Here is a 24,158-nt window from a genome sequence, read left to right as displayed (position 1 = left end):
GTAAGGTAAAGTTTATTATCAAAATAGTATGTTTATAATGGTATAGTGGACGCAACTTGACCCCGATGGTTGACCTTTGTATTATAATACATAATGAGGCACAACCTATTATTGAAAAGCAGTGTACATAAAACATGAGCTGCATGAGAGAGTGGAAATATAAATTTGTGCAATTATAAATTAGTGTATTGGAAAGTTTTAACTGATCAAATGCAAGTATACATACTTTGATACTGCACTAGATACAAACATATTCCATATAAATATACATGGCTACCCTCATCACCCTTTATTTCTACAATGAAATATTCAATATGAATAACCAGCCGAAGGTCAACCATCGCGGTCAGGTTGCGACTACTATAGTATAATTGAACACAAAATGCCATCTGCCGTAACTTGTGGTGTAAGTTAAATTGTGTGTTTTGGTGTTTTTCAGTTCCTTACAATTAAGAACCATAGTAAACCACAGTCCCCTTGTACAATTGTACAATGATACATGTATCTAGTTCACAGACACTAGTACATTGTACAACTGTATAGGCACCAGTGAGCAATACAGTAAAGTCACAAGATATTTCTAAGAGTAGGCCCAAGCTTAGTGATACTCTGGAAATTTTTTATATATTTCTTCATTTTTTTTCCTTAAATTATTTTCTTATCTTTATCATTTTGTATACTATTGTTATGCAAATGTTTATGTAAGGAACATTTGTAATATGGAAACTTTAGTCTATTTGTTTATTTATTTATTTGAGCATTAACCTTTCAAAATAAGGTTGTTACAAAACAACAAGAAATACCCTGACAGGAGTGTTTTACTGGATCTTTGAATGAAGATAGAAGAGTGAAACCATCCTAATTAGTGCTTCATACAGTATTTTTGTTTCATTTTAATTTCTATTTGTATGATAGTGTTTAAATTTGTATTGTGTCTGTATTTTGACTGACTATGCCTGGAATGATGTTGCAATATTAAATTACAAAATGATGAAAATTGGAAACATCATGCACATTTCAAAGAGTGACCTTTGCATGTTGGAATACCTTCATTAATGCAGCAGTATCTAGAGATATAATTACAAATTGAAGGTTTTCCTTCCACATTGTAGCCTCTCTAATTTGCTTTTATTGATCTGTTTTCCCGTTGAATTAGGTCTCAGAACACTTTGTTATCAAATACAGGTAATTCTATAGACTGCCAGTGAATAATTTATCAACACAAACGAAACTTCTACTGGAGCTAAATAAGCTGAATTCACATTATAGATTAAATCATACATGCTCAAGTGATGTGAAGTCAGCAGTTTTAAAATCATCATACTATTTTGCAAGCCTTCAGTTACATTTGAATTTTTTAAAGTTAGGTTACTGTCCCTCAGTATTTTCGAATTTCGTTTGGACAGTTCCTGCTTTTATCAATTGTTTTAAAGGTCACATATAATACTTTTCTTTGAATTACAAAGATCAGTTGTCATAGAAATAGTGCATGTTGTTTTATGACATAATTATGGTAAGATGGAAATGCTTCAGGTTTACAATGAAATATTACCTATTTTTGTTTGTTACTTTAGTTAAAAATATCAATCTGTGTGTACCTGTTAAGTCTTTTTTTATCTCCCTTTAATTATGTTAGACATTTCATAGGTGGACATCACTCAGAAGCCTGCCATGTTCAAATGAAAAATAAACACTACAAATCCATGTTGTAAATGCATTTCTGTAAACAAAATCAGGTTTTACTTTACAGTTTACAGTTTAATGTATATAGACATATAGGCGTCTTCAGCTAAATATTTTTACCTGTTATTTATTCTCCATTTTGAAGACCATTATCATATACATATTCTGAAATTGCAAATAAAACATCACCATTTACTTTACACATTAGATGACTAACTCTATGTTGTCAAAACTTTAAATTTAATTTCACTAGGTTAAAATGCTTTTCCTGTCAGAGAATGACAATTACGTTTTCCTGTCAGAGAATGACAATTACGTTTTCCTTTGAACCCTCATGCTTCTGAAAATGTGTTCAAACCATTTATTGCATAATGTTTTATTTTTTACATTCCAAACGCTCAGAACATATCACAAGGAAACTGCAGGGTTTCCAGTCCATTTTTTTCATTACCATTTTGTCATCTTTTTCTGTAATCTTATTTAATAATTGAAAATGCATTTATTTATATTATTTTGTTTTTTGAAATTCTCAAATGATTGAACAAAACTTGTAAAAAAAAACTTTATACTGAACAAATGAATTTTCCTTTAAAGGTTCTGACCTCTAGATTGTATGTCAACAAAAAAAAAGGAGAAAATATTTAGACTGCTATATTTCTTAAGAAAGCTTTGAAACTTAAATTACTGAGATTTTATGTCATGGAAACACATAAGAATTAGTTGTTTTTACTAATGTTTCCATTCAAAATTGAAAAGTGTTTGTAATGGGGTACCAGAGGTAAACTATCTCAATTATAAAGCTTTATTTTTAACGACCGATAAGTACATATTCGTTACCAAACTCAGGCATGTTTTTTCTCTCTTAATATGGCATATTTAAGATAGTTTAAAAATAAAACTCATGTTCTTAGTTTTCATAATATAATCAAATTTCAATTTTAAAAAAAGATCATTTTAAGCCAAAATCTAGAGGTCAGTGCCTCAGACCACACCAAATATTTAGACAGGTAAGTTAGTGAAGTGTTTAATCTAAATTTTAAAGAACATAACAATATTTATTTATTTTTCTCAGTTTGTATTTCTGAAATGCATTAGGAACCTTTCCAATTGTTTGTTGAATATAATATAGAGTGCTGTATTTCAACTATTTGTCACGGTGTTTATCAAAATTGTGATCACTTCAAAATTGTTATATTTTTCCAGTTTGTTTTGTAAAGTGTCTATATTATACTGACTACTGTACAAAATGTTGACAGTTTGTGCTATTGTAGCATTCTGGGAAAGATTGAAATCCCATTAAGCTTAAAATAAAGAAAAATAACTTTCTTAGGTTTGTTTTTACTCTTGTTTGTTTTTAATGTTTAGTTTTTGGTATGGAACATATTGGATATATATATATATATATTTTGCAAGGGTGCCTCATAGACTTTTATTACAGCTTACCAGTTAACTTGGCCGTTGGGGTTCCTTATTTCAGCTTACCAAGGTAACTCGGCCAGGGGGTTCCTTATTACAGCTTACCAAGGTAACTCGGCCAGGGGGATCCTTATTACAGCTTACCAAGGTAACTAGCCTAGTGGGGTTCCTTATTACAGCTTATCAAGGTAACATGGCCAGGGGGTTCCTTATTACAGCTTACAAAGGTAACTCGGCTAGAGGGGTTCCTAATTACAGCTTACCAAGGTAACTCGGCTAGTGGGGTTCCTTATTACAGCTTGCCAAGGTAACTTGGCTAGTGGGGTTCCTTATTACAGCTTACCTAAGTAACTCGGCCAGGGGGGTTCCTTATTACAGCTTACCAAGGTAACTCGGCTAGTGGGGTTCCTTATTACAGCTTACCAAGGTAACTTGGCTGTGGGGGTTCCTTATTACAGCTTACCAAGGTAACTTGGCCAGGGGGTTCCTTATTACAGCTTACCAAGGTAACTCGGCCAGGGGGGTTCCTTATTACAGCTTACCAAGGTTACTTGACCAGTGGGGTTCCTTATTACAGCTTACCTAGGTAACTCAGCCAGGGGGGTTCCTTATTATAGCTTACCAAGGTAACTTGGCCAGGGGGTTCCTTATTACAGCTTACCAAGGTTACACGGCCAGGGGGGTTCCTTATTACAGCTTACCAAGGTAACTTGACCAGTGGGGTTCCTTATTACAGCTTACCTAGGTAACTCAGCCAGGGGGGTTCCTTATTATAGCTTACCAAGGTAACTTGGCCAGGGGGTTCCTTATTACAGCTTACCAAGGTAACTCGGCCAGGGGGGTTCCTTATTACAGCTTACCTAGGTAACTCCGCCAGGGGGGTTCCTTATTATAGCTTACCAAGGTAACTTGACCAGTGGGGTTCCTTATTACAGCTTACCAAGGTAACTCGGCCAGGGGGGTTCCTTATTACAGCTTACCAAGGTAACTTGACCAGTGGGGTTCCTTATTACAGCTTACCAAGGTAACTCGGCCAGGGGGGTTCCTTATTAAAGCTTACCAAGGTAACTTGACCAGTGGGGTTCCTCATTACAGCTTACCTAGGTAACTCGGCTAGTGGGGTTCCTTATTACAGCTTACCAAGGTAACTTGGCCAGGGGGTTCCTTATTACACCTTACCTAGGTGACTCGGCTAGGGGTTTCCTTATTACAGCTTACCAAGGTAACTCAGCTAGTGGAGTTCCTTATTACAGCTTACCTAGGTAACTCGGCCAGGGAGGTTCCTTATTACAGCTTACCAAGGTAACTCGGCTAGTGGGGTTCCTTATTACAGCTTACCTAGGTAACTCGGCCAGGGGGGTTCCTTATTACAGCTTACCAAGGTAATAAGGCTAGTGGGGTTCATTATTACAGCTTACCAAGGTAACTCGGCCAGGGGGGTTCCTTATTACAGCTTACCAAGGTAACTTGACCAGGGGGGTCCCTTATTATAGCTTACAAAGGAAACTTGGCATGTGGGTGCCTTATTACAGAATATCAAGGTAACAAGGCAAGAGGGCCCTTTATTAGTTTAATAAGGCATGTGACCCCTTTATTACAGGTTTCAAGGTAACTAGACAAGGGCGTCAATTATTACAAGGGTACCAGGGTAACTCGCAAAGATGGTTCCTTATTACAGAATACCAAGGTAATAAGGCTAGTGGGGTTCATTATTACAGCTTACCAAGGTAACTCGGCCAGGGGGGTTCCTTATTACAGCTTACCTAGGTGACTCGGCTAGGGGGGTTCCTTATTACAGCTTACCAAGGTAACTCAGCTAGTGGAGTTCCTTATTACAGCTTACCTAGGTAACTCGGCCAGGGAGGTTCCTTATTACAGCTTACCAAGGTAACTCGGCTAGTGGGGTTCCTTATTACAGCTTACCTAGGTAACTCGGCCAGGGGGGTTCCTTATTACAGCTTACCAAGGTAATAAGGCGGGTGGGGTTCATTATTACAGCTTACCAAGGTAACTCGGCCAGGGGGGGTTCCTTATTACAGCTTACCAAGGTAACTTGACCAGGGGGGTCCCTTATAGCTTACAAAGGAAACTTGGCATGAGGGTGCCTTATTACAGAATATCAAGGTAACAAGGCAAGAGGGCCCTTTATTAGTTTAATAAGGCATGTGACCCCTTTATTACAGGTTTCAAGGTAACTAGACAAGGGCGTCAATTATTACAAGGGTACCAGGGTAACTCGCAAAGATGGTTCCTTATTACAGAATACCAAGGTAATAAGGCAAGAGGTCCCATTATTACAGCTTACCAAGGCATGGGCCTCTTTATTACAGGTTTAAAGGTTACTAGGCAAGGGTGCCAATTATTACAAGGTTACCAAGGTAACCCCTTATTATATCTTACCTAGGGCACTCACCAAGATGGCCCCTTATAACAGAATACTAAGGTAGTAAGGTAAGAGTACCCCTTGTTACAGCTTAAAAAGGTATGGGCCCCCCTGAATACAGGTTTCAAGGTAACTAGGCAAGGGTGCCAATTATTACAAGGTTACCAAGGTATCTCATCAAGGAAGCTGCTTATTACAGCTTACCAAGAGGGTCCCTTATTACAGCTTACCAAGGTAACTTGGTAACAGGCTGTTAGAGCTTACCAAGAGGGATCCTTATTATAGCTTACCATTGTAACTCGGCAAGAGGGCCCCCTATTACAGCTTGCCAAAGTAATTACAGCTTACCAAGGTAACTTGGCAACAGGCTGTTACAGCTTACCAAGGTAACTTGCCAAGAGAGCCCCTTATTACAAGGTTACCAACGTAATTCGGCAAGAGGCTGTTACAGCTTACCAAGGTAACTCACCAAGATAGGTAACTCACAAAGATGGCCCCATATTACAGTTTACCAAGGTAACTTTGCAAGAGGGCCTCCTATTACAGCTTACCAAGGTAACTTACCTAGAGGGTCCCTTTTTACAGCTTAAAAAGTAACTTACCAAGAGGGTCCCTTAATACAGCTTACCAAGAGGGTCCCTTATTACAGCTTACCAAGGTAACTCGGCAACAGGCTGTTACAGCTTACCAAGGTAACTCACCAAGAGAGCCCCTTATTACAGCTTACCAAGGTAACTCACCAAGATGACCCCTTATTACAGTTTACCAAGGTAACTTTACAAGAGGGCCCCTTATTACAGCTTACCAAGGTAACTTTGCAAGAGGGCCCCTTACTACAGTTTACCAAGAAACTAACCAAAATGGCCCCCTATTACAGCTTACCAAGGTAACGTGACAAGATGGTCCCTTCTTACAGCTTATCGAGGTAACTCGCCAAGAAGGCCCCTTATTACAGCTTACCAAGGTAACTTAGTAAGGAGGTCTCTTAGAGAATCAAGGTAACTCAGCAAGAGGGTCTTTATTACATCTTACCAATGTGAAGTATGAGAAAAATAAATAAACGTAACACAAGTGATGTTCCATTTTATATTATACATTGTTACAGTGATACATTTCTACAGCTCAGTAATACTGACAGGTGTTGATCACAAGAATATTATTAGAAAATTTTCTCCTTTTGATTGAACAGTCTGATTGTCTAGAGAGTCTTTGGAGGAATACAAAGCAGAAGTACTTTTGATAAACCTTATACATGAACAAACACATTCAGTGAAATGGAATCCCCCACTGAAGTGATAAATATTTTATCCTTCTTCTTTGAGTAACAAAATTCTATCAATTGGCTACTGGGTTTATGATAGAATTCAAGGATTTTAAAACAATTCAAAGCTCTAAAGTTAAGTAACATATCCCAACAAAAGTTGCATGTGCATCACAATCCTACAGTGACCTACTTTTGTATTAAGTTTCCTGAATATCCATCAATAGATTACTTCGGTACAGTCAAATTTTTTTATTTTTTTTTACTAAATTAAGAACAAGAGGGCCATAATGGCCCTATATTGCTCACCTGTCATCATTGCACTTAAGGACAAGAAGGTCAAAATCAAGATCAAATCAAACAAAAGAATCATGAGAAAATATAGTTGAAATTTTCCTAAAGGTACAGATATGTCAAAATACACCAATAAATTGGAGGTACCATCCATGTTGTACCACAGGAAAGTGGTCTCGGTTTTTCCCTACGGCCAATAATAAAAAAGTTACTAAATAAGCTATTTATAGTAACATAAAGGGGCCATAACTCTGGAACCCATTATGGGATCTGGCCAGTTCAAGAAAGGAACCAAGATCTTATGGTGACACAAATTTTTGTGCAAGTTTGATTAAATTCAAATCATAGATGAAGCTGCTATTGTGCAGACAAGGTCAAAATAGCTAATTCTGGCCCTATCAGGGGCCATAACTCTGGAACCTATAATGGAATCTGGCAAGTTCAAGAAAGGAACCAAGATCTTGTGGTGATACAAGTTGTGTGCAAGTTTGGTCAAAATCAAATCATAAATGAAGCTGCTATTGCGCAGACAAGGTCAAAATAGCTAATTTTGGCCCTTTCAGGGGCCATAACTCTGGAACCCATGATGGGATCTGGCCAGTTCAAGAAAGGAACCAAGACCTTATGGTGATACAAGTTGTGTGCAAGTTTGGTATAAATCAAATCATAAATAAAGCTGCTATTGGTCAGACAAGGTCAAAATAGCTAATTTTGGCCCTTTCAAGGGCCATAACTCTGGAACCGATAATAGGATCTGGCCAGTTCAAGAAAGGAACCAAGATCTTATGGTGATACAAGTTGTGTGCAAGTTTGGTTAAAATAAAATCATAAATGAAACCACTATCGTGCAGACAAGAAATTGTCGACAGACGAAGGGCGATCACAAAAGCTCACCCTGTCACTATGGGACAGATGAGCTAAAAAAAAGCTTCTCCTTTTACTAGGTCAAGGGGGATTATACTATATATGTAATAATTATGTATGGTTTGGTGATTCTAGCCAAAGTACCTCTTGAATTACAAGCATTTTCAATTTCAGATAGACAGATAGACAACTGGTCGGACAATGCCAAATCCTTTCATCTTTGCAAGGGGATAACAAATCTGAGGGACCTACAAGCAAATGTTTCAAACCATCTCAAATTTTTTTTTGAAAACCTTCCATAAAATATGCAGGTAAGAAAAAAAAAGTTCCCTGAAATATGTAGGGAAAACCTTAGCTTAAATATGTTGGGCAACAACTTACTTGAAGAAAATGAATGTTGGTCTCAGCTATGTTCTGATTATGTGCCATCCATGCATACCCAAGTGTTCTAAAATATAGCAAATACTTGTATTCTTGATTTAAAATAATGAAAGTGTTTGTGGGAATGGAATCTGTTTGAATTCATAACAAAAATATTATTGAGAGTTGAATTGAGATGGTCTCATTTATTGTTCTACACATGTACTTATAAAATGTCAATAGCGTTTCTTGCAATTTCAAAGATTGAATATACAACTGTTATTACAATGCCAAAATTAACAAGACGGTCATTGACCCTAAAGCGCTCACCTGAGTACAAGTCTTCAGGTGTGTCTGTAAAAGTACAGTGTTAGGTTTCTTCTATACAAGCCTATATTATATATATGTCACACACATTTTTGAACCTAGGGCAATAATTTCAATAATTACGATAGAAATTACAAATCTGATATCACACCAAAATATCAAGGCTCTAGCCATTGTTGATTCAGAGAAGAAGATTTTCAATGTTTCTTATATAAAAGCCTATAGTTAGTACATGTCAGACACAGGAGCATGGCCATTTTTTTTTACCTTAGCATAATAATTCTGACAAGTATGGTTAGAGAGTCAAATCCTTATATCACATGCCAAATATCAAAGGTCTAGAAAAAAAAGATTTTTAAAGTCTGATAGCTAAAAACCTATTTTTAACCAAAAAGACTCTGAACCAGAACCATTTGAACACTTTTGAAAGAGGGCTACCCATTTGTGTAACGTTTCATCAAAATCCATTCAGTGGTTTTGGAGGAGATACTGTTTAAGAGAGATTGTTGATGAAAAGTGACCACGCCCTCTGGCAGCCATGTTTTTTGATGAATCAGAAAAATCTGAACGCTGTTTGTAGAAGGTCACACAAGAACCATTTGTGTAAAATTATTTTAAAATCGGAGCAGCAGTTTCACACAAGAAGATTTTTAAAGTTTCCACTATATACATATAGGGAAAAGTGACCACGCCCTCTGGCAGCCATGTTTTTTAACAAATCGATATAATTTGAACAATCTTGGTAGAGGATCACACAGGGACCATTTGTGTGAAATAATTCTAAAATCGGACTAGCAGTTTCACACAAGAAGATTTTAAAGTTTTCACTATATACATATAGGGAAAAGTGACCACGTCCTCTAGCGGCCATGTTTTTTGACGAATCGGTATAATTTGAACAATCTTGGTAGAGGGTCACACAAGGACCATTTGTGTGAAATAATTCTAAAATCGGGTCAGCAGTTTCACACAAGAAGATTTTTAAAGTTTTCACTATATACATATATGGAAAAGTGACTACGCCCCTGGCGGCCATGTTCTTTGGGGAATCGATAAAAATTTTAAAATCTTGGTAGAGGGTGACATAAGGACCATTTGCGTGAAATTATTTCAAAATTGGACCATCTGTTTAGGAGCAGATGTCGTTTGAAGATTTTTCATTTTTTAGCTGACTGGCGGCCCCTATGTGTATCCAAGCGGAATCGTTTGAACACCTTTGGTAGAGAACCACCCAGGCAACATCCAAGCCAAGTTTCATCAAAATCCATTCAGTGGTTTTGGAGGAGATGTCCTTTAAACATAACTGTTGACGACGGACACAGCATGATCACAATGCCTCACCATGAGCACCTTGTGCTCAGGTGAGCTAAAAACACACCTTAATGAAGGCTGCATAGACCCTTTCATACTTATTATGTGTATGTGATGAGTTTGGTAATACAACAACAGTTACTGTCTACTACCAAATCCTCTTCTGAAATAAAATATAAAGTTAGATAAAAAAAAATCATTTTTTAAATTTTGTTCCAAATTCGACTGTAGAAATTAAGGTATTTCTTGTACACATCCTCTATCTATTTTAAGGCCGAATATCTTGTTGCGCAGAACAGTTTATACACTGCATTGGTATGGTCATCTATTCACTATTAACATGTGCAAGTATGTATACAATTTAACAATATTTAAATACTAAAATATAAAATATATAACTAGAAAACATAACTTAAGAAACATGATTATATACAACAGGAGACAATGTCCATTTATACGAAACAACATGAATTTGTATACTTGTGAAAAAACACAATTTGAGACAGCTACAGATAATTCATCAATTTGAAACAAACAAAAGTTGTGAGTGTTTAACAAAATTTATCTGAGAGGAAACATTATTATTAAGGCATCAGTACACTGATGAATGCTCCAAAAATTTATCCTCAACATGTGACATTTCAGGACATGAAAGAACAAGGATGAAAAAAGTTCAAATGGAGTTGTGTTTCATATAAAGTGTAATCAAGTTCTATAGTTTTTATAATGTTATTTAAATTAAGTGTAAAAATGGGAGATAAATTCATAACTATATAAGGTTCTTATATGTTTCAAGTAATTTTAGAACCTTGAAATTCCATTCATAATGCATTTTGCAAAAGGGGTATTTATCTAAGACCCAGCTTTTTTATATATATACATTTCAATAATAATTAAAGCTACTAAGTAAAATGACAGACATAAAAAACAACATTTTGGTTAATAGGACATGGAAGGGGGCATTTATTTGGTAATGTTTATACTGAGGTTCACTGCAGTAATGTATGATTTTTTCCCCGCATATATAAGGAGAGCGCATTTAAGGAGCAGCATCTGTACTAGCATACACAGTAGTACATATATATATTAAACAGTATATACAACACTGTTTGGTCATATATGTATATATTGAATTATGGGTGCAATTTTTATGGGTGGGAAGTCATTTATACCAGGGTATACAGCAGTACATTTATATCCTGGGTATACTGTATCGGCACAGAAAATGAACATTTCCAAATCGCATTTTCACATTTTTTCCATTGTCAAATGATAGCTTAGTACATCAGTTTACTATACATGTATATTTTTTCTTCATCTCTATAAAAAAAAAAACAGAAATATTTTATATTTGAAAAAACTCTGAAGCAGAATGGACAACCCTCGCAAATTATTCACCTATTATAGCCTATATTAAAAGTCCCCAAAGGTAATTAAATTCAATAAAATATAGTGTAAGCTTAGACTGCTTTCAATAGTTTGAAGCAAACTATATTGGGATTCCTTTTGTTCTTCAGTAAATTCCGCAAAGAATCTAAAAGTCATGAACAATTCTGAGAGAATCATATGCTCTTTATTATGAGCTTAAGAAAATCTCACCAAACATTCATCTAAAAGAAGTTGTTAAAGGTTTTATAATGTAAACAAACACTTACAGTGTTTTAACACTAATACTTTTCCACTAATAAATGCATTCAAAGGTGATTTCAAAAGTTGGTTTGTCTAGATAAAATCTTAAACGAAAGCCGCCTGCCACCCCCAACCAACAGAAAATCTGTTTTAAAGCTTTAATTGCAAGCAGGTGGTACTTTGAAGTTGGTTTTTTAAGTGATCTGCTTACAGGCAGCAATTTGTTAAAAGTGTTTTATGGTGACCCTTTGTATTACCTACCCTATTTATGGCAACTTTAGTATCACTGTAAAGTGCAGGATTTACAGAATAAATGTTTCAGATAGCTGAACACATCCAAGTCATTTGAAAGATTGATGCAAATGTTTAATAACAGCTTTCACTTTTTTATTATTATTTTTTGATGTATAACTGTATAACTGAAGGTATCCTGGCTGGAAGCAAGTGCCTTTAGCTAAAGCCAAAATGTTATTTATAGAATCTAATATATTGTCAAAAAAAATTTTTGAAGCCATAAAATTTCTTAACATAAAACTGATATAACTCTGAATTCTTTTTCCGCTAAACTTTCTTTCAAGGCCTTAGGAAAAATAACTGTTATAGTGAAAAATAACTGTTATAGTGAAAAATAACATCTGTGAAAAGATCCTTTGGAAGCATGCAACCAAGCAACATAAAAAGTACTTAACATTTTAATGAAACCCTACAAACCAGTTCTGAGATATGACTCCAGACTAAAAGAAAATTGAACAAAAACACTATATATGTACTATATATATATAATTGCAACGGGCTATTATCTTGTCTTCCCAAACCAATCTGAATGAAACCTGTACAGCCACATTGCCCTATAGCAGTTAACCTTTCTACTCTGTTTCATTGAAATCCTTCTAACCATATCTGAGATATTACTCCCAATGGACAGAAAAAGTAATAAAACGCTATGTATGCAATATATATACATGTACAAAGGTGCAATAAATCTTGTCTTACCCATGCAATCTGACCGATACTTGCTGATTTGCATTTCCCTACAATGGTCAACATTTCTACCATGTTTATGTCATAGATATGGTTTCGGATGGATGAAAAGATGTACAGACAACACCAAAACCATCCCTCCTCCTTTTGTGGTGATCACAATTTGTTTGTTTGTTTTAAGTTTAACAGTTTTTCTAAACAGTATTTCAGTTATGTAATGGTGGCCAGTTAACCTAGCCAGTGTATCTGGACCTATGCCAGTACAAACCTAGCGGTTCTCCTTAAGTAACTGCCAACTTTCCCACATGAATCAGAGGTGGATTTTGCTTGTTTTTGTTGGGTTAAAAGTGGCACCGACACAATTGTAGGCCATAATATTATGGTAACTTTCCAGCTGTGATGGTGGAGGAAGACCCCAGGTGTCCCTCTGTGCATTATTTCATCAGAGGGGGCATCCGGATAGAACCACCACCCTTTCGTAAGCCAGCCTGATGGCTTCCTCACATGAAGAATTCAATGCCCTGAGTGAGACTCAAACGCACATCGGTGATTCACAGTTGGTGACCTTAACCACTTGGCTACAGAGGCCCCGAATCAGAGGTAGAGGAAGAATGATTTCAGACAATGTCTTTTGTCAAACCATCATAGAGAACATACACCTAGCCAAAGAATCGAACTCACCACCCCGGGATCAGTAAATATGCACTCTCCCTGTTGAGCTAAATGGGTGGGTGGTGGGAGAATATAAAGATTGAAACATTTTGAACATATTGATATGAGGAATATATCTGCCTTTGTTTAACCCTTAGCCTGCTGCAGGCGAATTTAACAGCCTTTGCAAACAGCTTGGAACCAGATCAGACGCCGATTAAATCGGCGTCTGATCAGGTTCCAAGCTGTTTGCTACTCTGACAATATTTCTTCCAATTTTGGAGCAAATTGAATGAACTTTACAATTTTAGCAGACGACATTTCCAGCAGATGACAAGGTTAAACTACAAACTCAACATACTGGGACAAAATACAAATAATAACGAATTACAGACATCTACACAATATAACAGTGAAGTACAATAAATCACAACTAACATAATACAACTGTTTTTGCCATTTCAAAAATATCATAACTGTTTGTACTAACATACGTGTTAACATGAAAATATACATCAATGAACATGTAATTTAATCTCAACATGCATTAATACTTCTAGGAGAGTTCAATGAAAGACTTTCTGTCCGCCCTTGCAGTAAATAACTACAAAGGCTGTACTACAAATATACAGTATGTATACTACAAATATTCAAGATACTATATTTACCATAATACACTTATAAAACACATTAATAGTTTTGAATTTATTTAAATCATGTAAATACAATAATTGTGCCAAATAACTAGATACTTCCACAGTATTTACTAAATACTCTTTGGTGAACACTAACCAATATTTATAGACTTCTAAATCAGTTCCATATATACATGTATTTCTGCAAGTGAATGTGTAACAACACTAACAAGGTTACTATCATAAAGCAGTGTGCTATAAACATACATATACTGAAGATTTTATCCAAGGAAAGTTTGTACAACTTGCATGTTTAGAGCATTTCTTCAAAACCATTACAGGAAAAGACAGATGATTCGTTAAAAAAGTGTGATTCACACTATGAAATGATCTATACTTGTATTTTACACAGAACACCTGTACTTCCTTACAAGTAACTGCTTCAAATCAAGTCAAAAACTTCACAACGATGCATGTTCACTGCTTATACCATGTCCAAACATGAAGTATGTTTACTAGGTGACTACCGGTAATGATTGCACTTACTTATGGACCAAGATCCAGTTGACCAGACTGAATGGGCTGAACTGCTTTGTGTGTTACAGGGGTGATGTTTATACTGCAAATTATTTAACTTGATAACACAGGATAATTATACAGCCATGGCACTATTTTAGAAAAATAAATTTGAACAGTGTTTATAGTTGAGCAGTGAAAAAAATCTATCAGCTCTGTATAAAACTATATTGACACAAGTTTTGTACAAAGCTAACAAAATGAGAATGTTTTGAGCACTCTTGATGGAGAACACATTAGTTATGTTTGAAGTGACAACTCAAATGAAGAAAGTCTCATGTTTTAATTTTGCAGCATCACAGTCTTAATTGTCTATTTCTACTGAAATATACTGCTCCGTGTCAAGAAAAGGCTTATCAACACTTCTATGTCATGGGGAGGCTTATCACAGTTTTATGATATGCAGAAAGAAGTCTGCTTAAGTTATATTTCTTATTCATGAACAGCCTGGTGCGCCTTGCACTTCCATGAAAAAAATCTACTCACAGATATGTCACTGAAAATGTTGAGCTGAGTCACAGAGAACTTTGATCACAGCTATTTTATCAAATTTATTCTTAACAGCTACACTTGTTTCATATAGATAAAATGGCTACAATCTTGACCTGTATATCAAGCCTTACTCACAGCTGTGTCATGCAGAAGTCTGATCACAGTTCTTTATCATGAACATCCTGGTGCTTCCATGAAGGTCTGTGTCACTGAGAACCTTGATCACAGCTGGGTCATGAAGCAGCTTGCTCAATTGCCTTATCAAGTTCTATAATTTGTTCTGGTATATCATCACCATCGACAACAATAGGAGCTGATGTTCTCTTTTGCTTTGGTGAGTCCAGCTCAGCCTCCAGAGACATTTTAGAATTCATCATCTCCTCCTTCACTTTCTTACCAAATGCACGACCCAATGAACCCTGAAATATTACATTACAGTATCCTCATTCAGATCCCATCTATCTTTACAATTACATATGGAAGACAATTAATAAATAAATTAATCTCTATAACATATTGTATTGTTCTGCTGTTGTTGTTTTAAAAAAAAAAAAAAAGAAACAAACAAACAACTTTTACACCTCAAGAGATTTTAAAGATTAAAATCAAAACATGCCGAATATGTTATATGTCTGGTGTTATAGTTTTCATAAAACTGATGTTTGCTCCCCAAATTCCTTCTTAATCATACTGTACGTTTCTTGTTTCGCATTAATCATACAGTCAAACTTCATTTGCTCAAATTCTAGAGGACCAGGAAATTGGTTTGAGTTATCATTAGTTCAAGCCATTGAAAAAAGTTCACGATACAGGTACTTTGCCAGGACCTGACAAGGAGTTTGAGCAAACAGTGGTGCATGAATTATCCAAGTACGGGCAAATGAAAATAAAACTTTACTAAATATTGCCAAGTAAAAAAGGGGGCATAATTTTGCCTAAAAGCAAAATAGAGTCAATGAACTTGTGCAATGTAAGGCAGTTTATCACATCGAATAAGTGTGTGAAGTTTCATCCATTCCCATTAGCGGTTACTGAGTTACCAGCTTACATACAAAAACTTCACCAAATCTGGATGCAGACACGGATGCTGAAGCATGGGTGAGTCCAATAGCTCTACCTATTCTTTGAATAGACAAGCTAAAAATGTAAAATCAATTTATGTTTCAAGGGTTTGGCACTTCCTCCTACTGTCTGCAATTAGTATAATAATTTTCTTACAAGTCCATGTGAAAGCTGTCTTGACAAAAAAATATTTTGGCCATGTTTTATGTTTAGGCAGATAACTAAGTTTCCACCTAGTGACCTGAACTTTTACCAAGGTGGCTCAGTTACAAATTTACCCTAGATTTTAAATAAATATTCTTGCCAAATCTCAAGATCTTGTAGAAAATGTAGCCTCTTCAATATTTACAAGGCTTTTCTATGTTTTTACCTAGTTGCTTTTTTAACTTAAATAAGCAAGTTTCAAAGGTGACCTTAAGACAGACATTTTGACAAGGTTTTATGAAGATCAAATGAAAAATGTGGCCTCTTGAGTGTTAATGTTTTTTCCATTTCTAACATCAGGTAACCCAATTTAACCAGATGTAGATTTCACTGATACATTCTGACAACAAGAGGGCCATGATGGCCCTATATCGCTCACCTGAGTACCATTGCTCTTAATGATAAGATCAAGTTTTGACACAGATCACATAGGCATAGACATTAAATATCCCCAGGATAAATATTTTCTTGTAACAGTCCGTTTTGACCTAAGGGTCCTGACCTATATTCATTTACATAAAACAAAAAGGAGGTAATTTGTCATAAATTCTGTCAAAAGTTATCTACCCTGATTGTCCGAGTCCATCTGATGGCGTAAATGACATTTCAAATCAGTATCTTCATTGGTTACTGAGATACACCCATTTTAATTTGAAAAATAGCAGTCTGAAAGACAGCTAAATCCCCCGCCACTGCTATGGTTAGTGAAAGGGTAAAACCTTTGATTTTAGCTGCGACCTTGACCTTGAACTGACATGGCTGACTCATGAATTCTGCACAACGTCTTGATGAGGTGATCATTTAACCAAAGTTTCATGAAAATCCTTCAAGGGGTTTAGGAGATACAGAGCTGAAACCTTTGACCTTCAGTTGTGACCTTGACCTTGAGTTGACATGGCTGACTCATGAGTTCTTGATGAGGTGATCATTTGACCCAAGTTTGATGAAAATCCTTCAAGGGGTTAAGGAGATACAGAGTGGACACCAAATGGAAGGCTCAAACCTTCGACCCTTAGTTGTGACCTTGACCTTAAGCTGGCATGGTTGACTCATAATTTCTGCACATCGTTCTGATGAGGTAATCATTTGACCCAAGTTTTATAAAATTCCTTCAAGGGGTTTAGGAGATATAGAGCGGACACGAAATGGAAGGCTCAAACCTTTGACCTTCAGTTGTGACCTAGACCTTGAGCCAACATGGCTGACTCATAAGTTCTGCACATCGCCTTGATGAGGTGATCATTTGACCCAAGTTTCATGAAAATCCTTCAAGGGGTTTAGGAGATATAGAGCGGACACAAAATGGAAGGTTCAAACCTTTTACCCTAAGTTGTGACCTTGACCTTGAGCCGGCATGACTGACTCATGGGTTCTGCACATCGTCTTGATGAGGTGATCATCTGACCCAAGTTTTATAAAATTCCTTCAAGGGGTTTAAGAGATATAGAGCAGACACAAAATGGAAGGCTCAAACCTTTGACCTTGAGCCGGCATGGCTGACTCGTGGGTTCTGCACATCGTCTTGATGAGTTGATCATTTGACCCAAGTTTTACAAAATTCCTTCAAGGGGTTTAGGAGATATAGAGCGGACACAAAATGGCAGGCTCAAACCTTTGACCTTGAGTTGTGACCTTGACCTTGAACCGACAAGGCTGACTCATGGGTTCTGCACATCGTCTTGATGAAGTGATCATTTGACCCAAGTTTCATGAAAATCCTTCAAGTGGTTTAGGAGATATGGACCGGACACGATTTTGTTAAGGACGGAAGGACAGACGGACGGAAGCAGACCATTCCTAAAATCCCTCCGCCATGGCGGGGGATTAACAAAGGGAGGTAATTTGACATAAAATCATCCATAGTTATCTACCCTGATTGTCCCAGTCCAACTAATGACAATAATGAAATTTCAAATAAGTCCTGTAAGTACTTACTGATATAAATCCATTTTGATTACATCAGGGGAGGTAAACAGATATAAAATTACTCTGGAACCTACCACTGGATCTGACAGATTCGTCATGGAATCCAAGATTTATTGTTGTTGAAGATATTCTGGAAGTTTGTATCAAATCAAACCATAAATGAAGTCTCTATATGGCTGCAAAAGCCAAAATAGCACATTTTGGACCTTTAATGGGCCATAACTCTAGAACCAATGATGGAATCTGGCCAGTTCAAGAAAGGAACAAAGATCTTGTGGTGATACAAGTTGTGTGCAAGTTTGGTTAAAATCAAATAAAAAATGAAGCTGCTTTTGTGCAGACAAGGTCAAAATAGCTACTTTGGGCCCTTTCAGGGGCCATAACTCTGGAGCCCATAATGGAACCTGGCCAGTTCAAGGAAGGAACCAAGATCTGATGGTGATACAAGTTGTGAGCTAGTTTGGTTAAAACCAAGTCATAAATGAAGCTGCTATTGTGCAAACAAGGTCAAAATAGCTAATACTGGGTCTTTCAGGGGCCATAACTCTGGAGCCCATAAAGGAATCTGGCCAGTTCAAGAAAGGCACCAAGATCTTATGGTGATACAAGTTGTGCGCAAGTTTGGTTAAAATAAAATCATAAATGAAGCTGCTATTGTGCAGACAAGGTCAAAATAGCTAATTCTGGCTCTTTCAGGGGCCATAACTCTGGAACCCATAAGGGGGTCTAGCCAGTTCAAGAAAGGAACCGAGATCTTATAGTGATACAAGTTGTGTGCAAGTTTGGTAAAAATCAAATCATAAATAAAGCTGCTATTGTGCAGAAAAGATCAAAATAGCTAATTTTGGCTCTTTCAGGGGCCATAACTCTGCAACCAATAAACGAATCTGGTCAGTTCAAGAAAGATACCAAGATCTTATAGTGATACAAGTTGTGTGCAAGTTTGGTAAAAATCAAATCATAAATAAAGCTGCTATTGTGCAGAAAAGATCAAAATAGCTAATTTTGGCTCTTTCAGGGGCCATAACTCTGGAACCCATACGGGGGTCTAGCCAGTTCAAGAAAGGAACCGAGATGTTATGGTGATACAAGTTGTGTGCAAGTTTGGTTAAAATAAAACCATAATTGAAGCTGCTATTGTGCAGACAAGGTCAAAATAGCTAATTCTGGCCTTTTCAGGGGCCATAACTTTGGAACCCATAAAGGAATCTGGCCAGTTCAAGAAAGGAACAAAGATCTTATGGTGATACAAGTTGTGTGCAAGTTTGGTAAAAATCAAATCATAAATAAAGCTGATGTTGTGCAGACAAGGTCAAAATAGCTAATTTTGGCCCTTTCAGGGGCCATAACACTGGAACCTATAATGGGATCTGGCCAGTTCAAGAAAGGGACCAAGACCTTATGGTGATACAAGTTGTGTGCAAGTTTGGTTAAAATAAAATCATAAATGAAACCTCTATCGTGGAGACAAGAAATTGTTGACGGAGGGACTGTTGACAGACGAAGGGTGATCACAAAAGCTCACCTTGTCACTATGTGACAGGTGAGCTAAAAAACATGTTGAACAAGTAGAAAATGTAGCATGCAGAGAGTTTACAAGGATTTTCTAGAACCTGACCTAGTAACCTAGTTAAAGGTAATCCAGTTTTGAATTTTATCTAGATTTCATAGGGACAAATATTCTGACAGAGATTTACAATGATCAAATTCTAGAGATGCTTTTGAGAAAAGCGCATTTCTCCCACAACTGCCCCTATGAAAAATGTTAGTTTCTCTAGATGTTTTAGACGAGTTGATCCAATTAGATGGTCTGGATGAGTGGATCCAATCAGTAATTCAAGGGCCATAAATCAAAAGCGCCTTGGCGGATTTGGCTAGTTATCGAACCTGGGTAAGCTCTTCTGGCCAAACACATTTTGTTCAAGTTTGGTGAAGATCGGATGAGAAATGTTCGACTTAGAGAGCGGACAAGAGTATAAAGGCCGATTTTTTTGATAATTCAAGGGCCGTAACTCCAAAATGCCTGGACCGATTTGGCTAGTTATCGAACTTGGTCGAGGTCTCATGGTCAAACACATTTTGTTCAAGTTTGGTGAAGATTGGATGAGAAATGTTTGACTAAGAGTGCGGACATGAGTAAAAAGGCCAATTTTTCGATAATTCAAGGGCCGTAACTCCAAAATGCCTGGACCGATTTGGCTAGTTATCGAACTTGGCCGAGGTCTCATGGTCAAACACATTTTGTTTAAGTTTGGTGAAGATTGGATGAGAAATATTCGAATTAGAGTGCGGACAAGAGTAAATAGACTGATATTTGGTAATTCAAGGGCCATAACTCTAAGATGCCTGGACCGATTTGGCTAGTTATCGAACTTGGCCGAGGTCTTATGGTCAAACACATTTTAAGTTTGGTGAAAATCGGATGAGAAATGTTCGACTTAGAGTGCGGACAAGCTTTGTGACAGACACACACACAGACTGGAGTAAATCAATATGTCTCCCACACCACTGTGTGGTGGGAGACATAACAAGATGTGGCCTATACCTGTTAAAAAGTGTTTAGTACATTTTATACTAGTGACCTAGTTTTTTTTATCTCAGAATTCTACGGTGTTAACAATATTTTTTCTATGATTTGACCTAATGACTTACTTTTTTGATCCCAGATGAGCTAATTAAAATTATTTCAGGTTGGTCCCAGCATTAAAAACCTGCACTGTACATAAGAATCTACAGCATTTTATACAAATTGATAATTTTGACCAAAAAAAAATTTCAGAACGTTTTACCATTTAAAGCCATACTGAAAACTAAAAGAGTACAACTTACTCTAAGACTGATCCTGGATTTGGAGTGACTGGTAGACAGACTACTATGACGTGATGACCTTCCCAATGTTGCTCTCTTTAACACTATCTCTTCTCTGAAAGAAACAAGTCATCTAACTATGTCATAAACAAATATCTGATCACTTTAATTTGTTTGTTTGTTTTGGGTTTAACGCCGTTTTTCAACAGTGTTTCAGTCATGTAACGGCTGGCAGTTAACCTAACCAGTATTCCTGGATTCTGTACCAGTACAAACCTGTTCTCCGCAAGTAACTGCCAACTTCCCTGCAAGAATCAGAGGTGGAGGACTAATGATTTCAGACACAATGTCGTTTATCAAATAGTTACAGAAACATACGCCCCGCCCGAGGATTGAACTCGCGACCCCGAGATCCGTAGACCAACCTCTTACCTACTGAGCTAAGCCAGCGGGCTGATCACTTTAAAGTAATACATGTTCAGTTTACCTGGAATATCAACAGAGTGGATACAGAAGTATTTTCCTAGTCAAATTCAATTTTTGTTTGTTTTTATTTTTGTTTTGAAATCGAAAGGGAAATGACCAATATTATAAAAGGAATTGTATGCAACCTTAACATAAACCAACAAATATGCAATTTTAATCAGTACATCACAAAAACATATGCACAATCACACACTATGCCCTGTTTTTCCAATATCAGCATATATATTACTCCTGTCCAGGAAATCTCAAGGCAGATGGGAATCTTTGTTGCCTTTTATATCTAAAAGGAGGTGCACAAGTTCATATCATGATTAAGACTCATGCAAGGTTTCATGAATCTATATCAAATGCTTCTTGAGCTAGGCATGTCACAAGGTAAAAATGTGCATTTTTGACTATTTCCGGGGCCATAACTCTGAAAATATGTGGCAGAGCCAGACAAACTAGAATGTGTCTGTAGGACACAGGGTGTGCCCCCCACTGGTACATTTGTCATAAATGAGGGCCAATAATTCAAATGTTTGCAATCTTAATGGGGTATAGCCTCAACAATCATTTTATGAAAAGGATTCATTATTCTAGGCCCTTTACTTTTTGAGCTATGAGCATCACAAACAAAAAATCCACTATTTTGGTTATTTCATGGGCCATAACTCTGTAATAAGAGCTAAGATTCTCAAGAGGAATGCCAAGTGTGCAAGTTCACATCATGATAAAGACTCCAGCAAGGTTTCCTGAATTTACATCTGATACTTTTGAGCTAGGCACATAATTAGGTGAAAAAGTGCATTTTTTTACTATTTCAGGGGTCATAACTTTAACAAGCAAATTCGATGAATTGGAATCCCCCGCCGAAAGGGTCAGAGTTGAGGAACGGCAAAAAAATATATCCAGCAAAAAGTTAAGAATGTTACCAAGAAGCAAATAATTTCATTAGTCAAAATCTAATTAAAAGAAAATGAATGGTTTGTTTGGGTGGGGCTGAGGGGGGGGGGGGGGGGGGGGGGGGAGGACAAAACAGTTTAAAGGTGGGTTAAAAATATTGATAGAAAATGAAAAAAAAAAAAAAAAAAAAAAAAAAAAAAATGGTGGGTGGGTGGGGGTGGGGGGGGGGGGACCAAGGTAAGGCGGTGACCAGGTGTAGGTACACAACATCACATGTTTATAATAAATGTTCATGGAAAAGAATGAAAGAAGTTAAATGAAATTCTTCCAATTGGTTGGTTTGTTATGTACAGATCTGTGGATTTTTAAACAATTAAAGGGCAATAACTATATGGAAAATTGACCAATCGAAAAAAACCTTGAAGGGCATCGTCGCAGTATCTTGGTTCATGTCTGTTTCAAGTTTGATGAAATTCTACCTGCTAGTTACTGAGAAATGGCTGCAGACGGACATTTTTCATTAAATCAAGGGCAATAACTCTGACGGAAACTGACCTATCAAAAAAAAAACTTGACGGGCATCAGCACAGTATCTTGGTTCATGTCTACTTCAAATTTGATGAAATTCTACCTGTTAGTTACTGAGAAATAGCTGCAGACGGACATTTTTTATTAAATCAAGGGCAATAACTCTGAGGGAAATTGACCAATCAAAAAAAAAACTTGACGGGCATCATCGCAGTATGTTGGTTCATGTTTATTTCAAGTTTCATGAAATTCTACCAAGTAGTTACTGAGAAATGGCTGCGGACGGACGGACGGACGGACTGACGGACGGACAATGCCATTTCAATACCCCCCTCCCGATTTCATCGGCGGGGGATAAAAATAGGGGCTGGAGCCAGCCAAACAATTAGAGGTGTGCAAGTTTATATCATGATAAAGACTTATGCAAGTTTTCAACCATTTATATTGAATACTTTTTGTGCTAGGTGCATCACAAGGTGAAAATGTGTATTTTTTTGCTATTTCAGGGGTCATAACTCTAAAAATAGGGGGTGGACCCAAATGAAAAATAGGAGGTGCGCAAGTTCATATCATGATTAAGACTCATGCAAGTTTTTCATGAATCTATATCAAATACTTTTTGAGCTAGGCGTGTCACAAGGTGAAAATGTACATTTTTGACTATTTCAGGGGCCATAACTCTGAAAATTGGGGGCCGACCCAAATGAAAAATAGGAGGTGCACAAGTTCATATCATGATTAAGACTCATGCAAGGTTTCATGAATCTATATCAAATACTTTTTGAGCTAGGCGTGTCACAAGGTGAAAATGCGCATTTTTTACTATTTCAGGGGCCATAAATCTAAAAATAGGGGGCAAAGCCAGATGGAAAATAGGTGCGCAAGTTCATATCATAATCAAGACTCAAGCAAGGTTTCATGTATCTATATCAAATACTTTTTGAGCTAGGCATGTCACAAGGTGAAAATGTGCATTTCTGACTATTTCAGGGGCCATAACTCTAAAAATAGGGGGGGGGGGGGGGCGGAGCCAGATGAAAAATAGTAGTAGCGCAAGTTCATATCATGATTAAGACTCATGCAAGGTTTCATCAATTTATATCTAATACTTTTTGAGCTAGGCGTGTCACAAAGTGAAAATGTGCATTTTTGACTATTTCAGGGGCCATAACTCTGAAAATATGGGGGCGGAGCCAGACCAAAAATAGGAGGTGTGCAAATTCATATCATGTTAAACACTCATGCAAGGTTTCATCAATTTGCATCAAATACTTTTTGAGCTAGGCGCGTCACGAACTTCGGACGGATGCACAGACGGACGCACGGATAAGACCAAATCTATATGCCCCCACCACTCATGGGGGGCACAAAAATAGGTGCCCAAGTTCGTATCATG

The 24,158-nt window shown here is 36.9% G+C and overlaps 1 protein-coding gene across 8 annotated transcripts in view; it reads right to left on the bottom strand.

Annotated features, from left to right (window-relative positions):
• Nucleotides 1-6,554: 6,554 nt before the first annotated feature.
• LOC123527391 (kazrin-like) overlaps nucleotides 6,555-24,158 on the bottom strand; it is a 104,001-nt gene continuing 86,397 nt past the window's right edge. For 7 of the 8 annotated variants that reach the window (XM_045306800.2, XM_045306802.2, XM_053523322.1 and 4 more), the window contains 2 exons: nucleotides 20,885-20,978; nucleotides 6,555-15,282 (listed from right to left, as the gene is read on the bottom strand). In XM_045306800.2, the coding sequence (XP_045162735.2) occupies nucleotides 15,097-15,282; nucleotides 20,885-20,978 (280 nt within the window). In that variant the 3' untranslated portion in view covers nucleotides 6,555-15,096. The remainder of the gene's footprint in view (nucleotides 15,283-20,884; nucleotides 20,979-24,158) is intronic. The other variant, XR_008367063.1, reaches the window with a different exon arrangement.

The sequence above is a fragment of the Mercenaria mercenaria genome, chromosome 14, assembly GCF_021730395.1.
Source record: "Mercenaria mercenaria strain notata chromosome 14, MADL_Memer_1, whole genome shotgun sequence".
NCBI classification, from domain to species: Eukaryota; Metazoa; Mollusca; class Bivalvia; order Venerida; family Veneridae; genus Mercenaria; species Mercenaria mercenaria.
The sequence above is the reverse complement of the archived record's forward strand: the minus strand, read 5'-3'. Positions and strand labels throughout refer to the sequence as shown.